Here is a 10,514-nt window from a genome sequence, read left to right on the forward strand (position 1 = left end):
TAGAAACAAACATTTTTCAGGAGAAATGAGTTAAAAATTTAAAAACCATAAATGAGGCAAATATTGCTTGGCACCTGGGGCCAGATTAGCGAACCAGACTTAGGCAGTCAGTTTGTTAGGTATATAACAGGAACAATTTGGGTTAAAAAACCTGAGTTAGCTTACCTTTAGTGTACTTGTACTGGTGAATCAATTGCAGACGCTAAGCTACAGTTTACCCAGCTCAGTGTTAGCTGTTGGCGCTAGCCTAGTCTGGTAGCTGCCATATAGAAAAGAATGCTTCATCAGTACATGTACTGTCTTCTATGCTGAAGATAACCATTACCTGCAACTAATCATCTACCTGTGGAAATGTATTCCATCCAACATGTGTTAGCTAGCCTATCATCATGACTAGTGACAATGTGTGCAGTAGTGGTGTATGAAAAATGACTGCGGTTAATACATGAAGCATGGGAACAACCTTTGATGTTTCTGCGTGTGCAACATTTATGCAAGTCTATTTGATTTGTGATACTTTCCATTTCAGACATACACAATCTTACATCTCTTTTAAAACCTTACTCAAACTGGCCATTGTCCATTTAGTTACTACTGGCAATTGGTGCTTATCTAATTGGATCACTGCTTTCCGCCAGATAAGAAAGTTTGCAGACTTTGTGAAGGACATTTAACCTGCACACTATTTCCTTTTATGCTTGAGATCCTTGTTGCAGCCAACAATTTCTCCTTCAAAGAGAGCAAATCTTCCAACCAGAGCTTAATGATAGAATTTGAACTTGGCATATGCCTCAATTTTCATATTTAGCGGATCATCAAAAAAATTCTGCCTTGCCATCAAAAGGCATTTGCAGATGTTTTGTCCACAGTCAAAATGCTGTTTGTAGGCCTGTTTTTTTTTCCTTGCTGGTAGAGCATAACACAAATTGCGGAGCCTTATCGGTTAGCTGATTATACAAATTCAAAAGTTCAGTTTTCTAAATTAGGTGAGTGACAGCCATTAAAATAAACTCTGTCTTGGTAACGGTGGGGCACAGAGATTCAACGTTTGGTAGCTTACCTTAACCTCTCTCATCACTCGCCTACATTCTATTGTTTTATTCAGACACAACTTTGGTATAACCTAGCTGTATCTTTGTACACCAAAGTTACTATATTAGTGAAAGAAGATCACACACCCCCTGTCTGGTAATTAAAGATATTAAGTGTTTGTAGACTAGTATAGGGCTAGTCAAATGGTGGACCGCAGTCCGAATCCGGACCTTTGGATTGGTAAAGTCAGATTTTGTCAGTCTTTTAGAGCAGTATTCTACATAAAAGTTCTTATCCCAAAATCTAGCACTTTTTGCCAGACCTCTTTAGCATTAAATTCTCGCCAACTGTATAATTGTCAATCAAGCTGTTGTTTATCTATATTGCAGCGCACACATGGGTTGTCTTAGTTATCTTGTTTGAAATAATTGGTTCGTCATAATTAATTAACAATCACTTTGTAGCGGTCACTTTGTCATTACAATGCCTATCCCGGTAAAATAATAGAACCAAGCTTACGAAATGGCAATGAAGCCAAGTTAATAACAACAGTGAAAATTAACGTTGCGGGTTTAGTGCAAGATGTTTGAGCATTACTATTGGCACATAGCATGTGCTCTATAGCAATTCAAAAATTGGCTGAGTAATAAATTAGCAATAAAGCTACTATTATAATCTCCCAGCTAATAAACATGATTTTGTATATATATATCTGTATTATATTCTCATTTCACGTTTTTTGTTAGAAAAATCTAAGACATGTTACATTTGTATGATTTCAGGAGTGACCGGACCATAAAACATTTAGACTTTTGAAACTGAGGCTTCAGTGCATGCCATCCAGATTGGAAAGTCTGCTATTTTTGGTAAAAAAATTCCCCATGCATTCAAGATGAATTAGTAGTCATTATACAATTAATAAATAACACAATTAATAGTCAGTACAGTTATTTATCCCCCGCACACTCAATAAACTTTCCAATCTGGCCAATCACGCCATCACGCCAAAATTTTCGTTTTTGCGGCCACAATTTCTTGTTAGAAACTGCCGTACTTTTCTTTCGGGTTCACTGAACAATTGCAAGTGTTGTTAATGTCTTGCCCAAGGCTGTAAGGGCAACAAAATAGTACCAATGGCAGACTGGGTACCAACCACGAAACACGAGGCCATAGCGAGGCCTGCGTTCAAACCACGCGGCTACCAAGTTGACTTTAAACAGTAAAACGTTAAAACAGCTTCTGAGCCTAGGTCTAGTTTTTAAAAACGTAAAAGTAGTTTTATAATCACACTTTTTTTTAATAATTCGTAACAGGTTCTAACAAGCTACAGCCAAAATAAAAACTGCAACTGAGCATTAACGGACGTAACATGGGGTCACTTGGACTTTTGCACTTCGACTTGAAGGCCTATGGGCCTATAGGCTAGTCAACGCAAGCCAGGCATAGTGACTATTCACTACTGTATAAAGCACAACATTATTCACCAGATAACAAGGTCGACGAAACCTACTGCCTTAGCTTAAAACTCCAGACCTTATACCCACCATATTAGATAGCAATAGCCAACACTTGAGCAACTCGGCTGACACCTTACCCTACCAGAAAATCCGAACGGATCCGTATCTTCGACCTATGGGACAACATTAATTTACGGAATAGGGAAACTAAGGAACGCAGCACAAATTTACGGAACGTGAGGAATGACGGAAAAATACCAGCACTAATTTAATTAATTGAACAATTACGGAACATTTTTTCAATGTTTCTTGTGATGCAATTCACAAATATACGCGGCATTCTTTAGCTTAACCTCTTAAATGTAAAAAATAGTTCTGTCGCAAAGTGTTTGAAACTTTCTATAACCTTTAAACAACATTTTTGTCGGTTAAATGGTTTATTTATCGTACCGATTAAGGAAACTGAGGAAAATGACACTAATTTACGGAATGTAAAAAATTACGGAAAAATTATTTTCAATATTTGTAGTAATACAATGGGCAAATATACTAGGTGTTATTTAGCTTAACCTGTTAACTACAAAAGGTACTTCTGTCAAAATGCGTTTTAAACTTTCTATAACCTTTAGACAAAATTTTTGTCGGTGAATTGATTTATTTATTTTAGTTTTTACGGAATGAGGAAATTGAGGAACGTCACACCAAATTACGGAAAGTGAGCAATTACGGGGTAATTTGTTCTACGTTTGTCGTAATTGTATTCGCGAATATACTTGGTATTACTTATCGTAAAGTGTTATAACTTCAGAAAAAGTCTTTTGTCACAATTAATTTTTATAATAGTTTATAAGCCTACATGCTTATAGCAATTTAAAAAAAAATTCTGGGACAACTGTATAGTAGGCCTACACATTCATGTTTTGCTGTGCGTTTTCTGAAACACTTTGTGCACACACACTGTATTTATTCTTTTCCGAAACATGTCGAATGTCCCATAATGTTATGGAAAATAATATATCGTTTGGTATTCATGCCAAAGCTTTCATTGACCGTCCGAATAGCCTATACGAAACGTCTTTAATCTAAACGATAATGAACAAATCAATGTGAGCTTAAGTTGTCTTTTATAAGCCATAAATAAATAAAACGCATTAAAACCATCATTTTGCACATAGCCTAATAGGAGAGCAACCAACTTGCGTAGTTTCGGCAAAAGGACGCAATGCGTTTGGAACTTCAAGTATTGTATATTTTCTGGTTAAAGGCATTTTCCCCAAGAATGCAGTGTTTTTAACCTTTTGACGAGACAATGCAAGTTGTTCACTTTCCAATTATATACACTGTTTTCTATAAAATTATATATTTACATATGTATATTTATTACATTTGACATAAAAGTATACTATACAGTCGTTTCAAAATTTCTTTAAAAATTGCTATATGCATGTAGACGTAATAAATTACTACAGAAATCATTTTACCGGCAAAAATCTTTTCTATATTGTTAGACAGTTCCAGATTAATTGTGACAAAGACTTTTTCTGAAGTTACAACACTTTACACAAAATAATACCAAGCATATTTGCGATTTCAATTACTACAAACATTTAAAAAATATTCTGTAATTTCTCACTTTCCTTAAATTATTGTCACGTTCCTCAGTATCTTCGTTCCGTAAAAACTAAAATAAATAAATAAATAAATCATTTCACCGACAACAACGTTTACTAAAATTTTTACAAAGTTCCAAATGCATTGCGACAGAAATATTGTTTGTAGTTAAGAGGTTATAAACTAAATAATACCGCGTATATTTGCGCGTTGTATTCCTACAAACATATAAAAAAATTATTCCGTAATTCCGTAATTTCTCACTTTCCGTAAATTAGTGTTGGCATTTTCCGTAATTCTGTAATTCCACACTTTCCGTAAATTAGTGTTGCGTTCCTCAGTTTCCTCATTCTGTAAATTAGTGTTGTCCGACCCATGCTCAGACCAAACCGGTTTTCCGCAGTCTGGTTCTGTAAGTCAGTGTTGCCAGCTTTTTCTCACCCTTCGGCCAAATTTTTCATGATATATAGCCAATCTCTGAAAAGAAATCAAATTTTTGCTTATATCCATCTTTAATGGTGCAAACACGAATGCAAGGGGGTTCCATTACGTAGCCTTATCTGGAGGTGTTATGATATTAATCACGTGACAAATGTTGCTATCAAGTTCATGCGTGCACAACAGTTGATTTTGCTGATGATAAATTGATAATTTCGGTTGAATACATTGCGACAAAAAGTAAATGACTTAGCTTATAACCCGTATCGTATCGTTTATTTTCAGCGTATTCAGTGCAAATGGAATAGAAACTTATGCAGTATTGGACGAGTCAGTGAACCTGGTGGACAGTTCTAAATTCGGGTACTACTATAAGACAATCAAAAAATAAAAATAAAAAAGGTGTGCCAAGCAGAACTTGCGCAAAGGTTAGCTCGGTAACCGGGGTTCGAGCGATAAGGAATCGTCGTCAGCTTTAAGTTATGCAAAGACATTCCTCAGTCCGAGAATGAAGATCATCATGCCAAACTATACCATTAGTGTAGCCTACCAATAGCTACTAAACAGCCTAATCATGATCATGACATGACATTTTGAAATCTTGACTTCAGTAATTTTAAAAACATTTTAAAGTCCGTTAGAATGGAAATCGTTGATGAAATTGCCAAGTCTGGCAGGATTTTTCTGGAACCCCGCGTTCCATTCATAATAGATTCATAGCCCACCAAACGAGCACAGCTGACATGCTTTGGGCTTCAGCAAATAGCGAACCAGCAGTCGCATAAAATAGTGTTTTATACAATAGTGCAACATGAAAGCACCAAATAAAATGGAAAGTCAAAACGTAGCATGTTTTTTTGACTTGTAGGCTCAGCACTTGAGTTTGTCTTGTTCTACAAATGACCGACAACAAATTTAAACAAAATACTTTTTCTTGTTAATCATTCGTGCCATTGCGTTCCCATGCAAACAGCCTTATCACAATGGCGGGAGAGAGCCAGGAAGCGTATGCTACATTAATCTATACCAAGAGGAAGTATTTTCGTCATGGCCCGAGCAAAGATAATTTTAATTTAAAGGAAATAACAGTTAATGATAAGCGGATAAAATCCTTACTAGGATGCGGCTTGGAATGATCGTACACGAATCCTTTGAAAATAACAAAGAGTTATTATGGCTGCTCTATATGTAGATAATTGTGATGGTATCATTAAAACAAGTATTTTCATCATAATTTTTAAAGCTTAATGAATATGTCTACCAACTTACCAAGGTACATATTTAATCATAGAAAAAACGAAAAACGCAAGTAATAGATACAGCAAGACGTGAACGATCAATATACAAAATCTTGATAAATTCAACGGAAAGTCATTCAGACCTGAACAAACATGATATGAAGTGATCTTGGCAAACAATTAGTAGCTTGTATGCATCTAACTGAAGACTTTCGGCAAAGTGTGCAAAGTTTATGCACAGGCTTAATTGTGACCTCCGTTGTACAGCTGAATTTCAACCTTTGTTTCAAAATAAATTAAGTCAGAGATTGATTTTCATTTTCAACGATGGACACTTTGAACACTTGGGAATTAAATGAAAGTTACCAATGCGTATTTTGTTATCAACACACAGAAACCTTACTGCACGTTTTGTGCAAGTCTTGTCACTCGTAATTAGGCTAGTGGGAAGATGAATATTAGGTTAGATATTTGCAAGCAGCCTATTAAGATCTCCTACATTTTTCGTTTCGTCACTCTATATTCGACTTCGAAAATCCGGTTTAATCCACAAATTGCCTTTTATTAGCCCATGTGCCTGCTCTGTTAACATTGCAAAAGACGGCAATTCTATAAACCGAAGGTGGAGATTTTTCTGCAAGCAGTTACAAAATTTCGAACGTCAAAATTCATACTGCAAACGCAACGATGTTTTGTTAAGCATAACATGAAATGGTCGTCCTTAAAATATAGGCTACTCTAACCGTGACTATGCGAATATGTTTTCCCTTTTGTATTTGTTTGGCCTTCTTGTTTATCTTTTTTATTGGCCGAGGATGTTTAGCAATACTAATTTTTAACAATAGATGAAAAGTGAAAAAAATAAAGTGAATTTATGACCAAATCAAAATGGTCAAGTGTTGTTTCATTTATGAAGCCATGCGCACATATATAAGCTTATTGATTTCTCATTTGCAGTAAGCTACCAGTGATCTCACGCAACCTTCCTGTTAACAAGAAGCGAAAAAAGTGGAAGATGGTATCGCCTATTTTTGATGATGCTATTGCGTTCGCTAAAGACCTGCGAGCAAATCTCGTTTTGATTTCACTTTTAATAACAATAATATCACACTTTTATAACTCACACCTATATTGAGTTGATGTCAGACAAATTTAAAGTCAGTAAATTCACCCAAGCCTATAGCCATGATTAGCCTATAGCCTATAGTAACATGATTCGATTTCGACATGCAAATTGCGTCAACACTCCATAGATATATAAGTCTTTGATAGGTTTTTTATGCATTTCCAGGTCTAAATTCGTTTTACATTTTGAGTGACCACTTACAGCAATTCTAAACAATTATTTTTCTTTCGTTTTCTTGTTGAAATCATTCGTGCAATCGCATGTCCTCATTTAGTCTTATCATATGGCCTAAAAGGGGCCAGGAAGCGTATGCTGCATTAATCCATACCAAGAGGAAGTACTTGCATCATGGCCCAAGCAAAGATAATTTAAAGAAAAAATGCAGCTAATGCAGGATAAAATCTTTACAAAGAGGCGGGTTGGAGTTATCATATGAACAGCCTACTTTGAGAGCATTAAGAACTTTTAAAGGTTTCTTTACGGTATTGTAGGTGTTTTTATTACAAATTGTTTTTAAGCTTAATGTCAACAAAATTTCGGGAATGAAAATACTTATCCTAGCTTTTGTCTTTCTTTCACTTGCATCGGCTTTGGCCAGTAAGTTCGTTTTTGTTTTTTGTTGTTGATCAAAGTATAGTGAATATACTTAATGTTTACATTTAATGTTACTTAATGTTTACAGACTCTGTAGTTAAGCAATAATTAAACGTAATTGCAACTTCAAGTAGCCTATATTAAATGCTGGTTATATATTAGAAGTTTCACATGTTAAAACTTATTTCTATGAACTTAAATGTTAAATTTATTTAGACAAAGTGAAGAGTGTGGTCATTTGCGAAAATGACCAAGCAACAATATCATGTCCAAAAAATAACACGCTTTTCATTAAGTATGGTTATTACGGAAGAAAGAGCAACTTATCGTAAGTGGTATCAGGCTAACAAGCTATAAAAATGAGTTTTAATAAATAAATTATAAAGTAATATTTTTTATTGGTAGTTGCTGCTTTCGTATAATTGCTTTAATCGTAAAATGTTTAGTTTGGTAATTGTTAGAGATAGCAATTTGTTTTTCTCTAAAAGATGCCCTTCGCCAAATACCAAGACGACAAACTGTGTGGCCAAAGGCTCGCTCCAGAAGATGAAAAAATTGTGCGGCCATAAAGAAAGTTGTCAACTAGAAGCAGAGAATTCCATTTATGGAGACCCTTGTAAGGGGACGCCCAAATATATATATGTGGAGTACATATGCCAGAAGAGCGACTCAACGAAGCCAGCAGCAGCCAACTCGACAACACCCTCAAAACCACCCACAAAAGAAACGGCGGTAATTTGCGAAAATACCAACAAGATAGTATCTTGTCCAGCAAGTACCCATATCGTGATCAACAGCGCATATTATGGACGAAAAAACAATAAAACGTAAGGCAGATCACGTTTATCGCTTTGGAGTCATATTTTAACTTATTAGTATGAAATCTGAATAAACTTTTTCTCTTTAACATTTGAAAGGTGCCCGTCCAAAAATATCAATACAACAAATTGTCAAGCCTTTGGTTCGCTGAGAAAAATCCGAAAATTGTGCGACTTAAAGCAAAGTTGTGAACTTGAAGCAACTGACTCGATTTATGGAAATCCTTGCAACGGAACATTTAAATACATTAATGTAGTTTATGAATGCAAAAGCGGTCCTCCACCGCCCCCTGGTAAATAAATACCAAGTTTTAGATAAATGAACAAGATCAATGAACTAAGCTTAGTGAAATAATTTAATCAAATTTTTTGACTTCCAGCTGGCAAAAAAAGAAACGTAATCGCTTGCGAAAACCACAATGTACACGTGACCTGTCCCAAAGGAGACGTAATCTACGTTCTGGACGGTTTTTATGGTCGCAAAAACGCTAAAACGTATATCTACTCTGGTTTTGAAATTTTATACTTAAAGCTAAATGATGATCAACGAAAAATCATTGATGGCCCTTGTTTTACAGATGTCCGTCAAAAGTCAATCACAACATCACCTGTGCTGCTCATAATTCACTTGAAAAAATCATGCAAACTTGCAATTACAAGAACAGCTGTGTGCTCAGGCCAATAAATTTATTATACGGAGATCCTTGCATAGGCGTATACAAATACATTTCAATGAACTACATGTGTCTTCCAAGTAAGTGAATCATAGCGGCCTACAGTTTATAAATATCTTAATAATGTTCAATGTTATTCTAAAGACAAGTTATGCCAACGTTGCGGGGCAAATTATTATTAACAGATAAAATTTACTTATTTGGTTAGCTCCTTTGGGTCCATTTAAAAAGGTTGCTTGTCAGCCTCATACACTTGATGTATCTTGTCCTGCTGGAAAAAAGATTGACGTTGTCAATGGATACTACGGACGTCTAAACAGTCATACGTAAGTACTCCTTGTGTTTTTTTGTCCAATGTGTTGTATTACATTACACCAGCGAAGTATTGCGACCTTAGTACTGGTCTGCTTTGCACGTTATCAGTTGTAGATACCAGATATCACAATGTAGTCATAGCCATAAAACTTCGGTCCTTCTGTTAATGACAAAAACGATTCCATAGCAAAAAGGTTTCCATCTTAGCTTATATTTTAGATGCCCGTCCTTCCATATTCTGACAACCAAGTGTTATGCGTTCGGGTCGTCTCAATTGTTAGCGTTTACCTGTGATGGTCGCCAGAGCTGTTCTATCAAAGCTAGTAACAGGTTCTTTGGTAATCCTTGTTGGGGGACACAAAAGTATCTCCAGATGCATTACTACTGCGTCTAACTTTTTCCTTTTGGGTGAAATCTTCCATGCCACAGAAAGTTCCGAAATGTTAGATTTTAGGACAAAGAGATAAAAAGTTGTAGGCTTATGTTGCATGCTTTATGGCTTGGCTGCTTTTCTTGTTGTTTCTTTTGTCACTTGGTGTCAATAAATGGAAGCTTTGTGCAAGATTGTGTCAAAAGTCGGAGTTAAAATATTTACAACGAAAGTCTGATTTTGAACTTGTAGGCCATTTGAAGCGGGCCACAAGTTCACAGAAATCTGAAGAAGTTTAAATTAGACTGCACATTTTAAAACTTTTTTATCTAACTTGCTACAAATCTTGCAATGTATGCTATGCTTGCTCGCCGAGTGATCCGAGTGCTAGCCTGCAACAAATGTTGCTTGAGTTCCGTGTTCGATACCCAGTGGTGCTATTTTGTTGTAATGCCCTTGGGAAAAGCATGACACTTGTTCAGTGGACATGGTGGACGGACTTAAAATCGGGCAATGTTATATAACAAAACAAAATAAAAATTGTGTGGTAAGCGGAAATTGCACAAAGACTAGCTCGGTAACCGAGGCTCGAGCGATGGGGAATCATCGTCGGGTTTAATTCGTGCAGAGACTTTCTTCGATTTCTTCAGTCCGAGGATAAACATTATCATAACGTACCATACCATGCTGCTTCTGTAGATGCTACCACCGCTGTAGAGTATCTCTTTCAGGGAATCAGCTGATCCGTAACTATGACATCAGTATAACACCACTGCAACAACTACACTAGTGCGTATAAGGGGATTTACCAATGTAGAAAACTTCAAATCAGTTCTGGTTT

General features: G+C 35.9%; 1 protein-coding gene across 1 annotated transcript; it reads left to right on the plus strand.

The window, feature by feature from the left end:
- Positions 1 to 7,324: 7,324 nt before the first annotated feature.
- On the plus strand, positions 7,325 to 9,865 carry LOC143445596 (rhamnose-binding lectin-like). The gene is made up of 8 exons (XM_076944808.1): positions 7,325 to 7,499; positions 7,713 to 7,824; positions 7,985 to 8,323; positions 8,414 to 8,607; positions 8,695 to 8,809; positions 8,893 to 9,068; positions 9,197 to 9,314; positions 9,523 to 9,865. The coding sequence occupies exons 1-8, from the start codon at positions 7,445 to 7,447 to the stop codon at positions 9,695 to 9,697; spliced, it is 1,284 nt and encodes a 427-aa protein (XP_076800923.1). The 5' UTR covers positions 7,325 to 7,444; the 3' UTR covers positions 9,698 to 9,865.
- Positions 9,866 to 10,514: the final 649 nt, after the last annotated feature.

Source organism: Clavelina lepadiformis, chromosome 2, assembly GCF_947623445.1.
Source record: "Clavelina lepadiformis chromosome 2, kaClaLepa1.1, whole genome shotgun sequence".
NCBI classification, from domain to species: Eukaryota; Metazoa; Chordata; class Ascidiacea; order Aplousobranchia; family Clavelinidae; genus Clavelina; species Clavelina lepadiformis.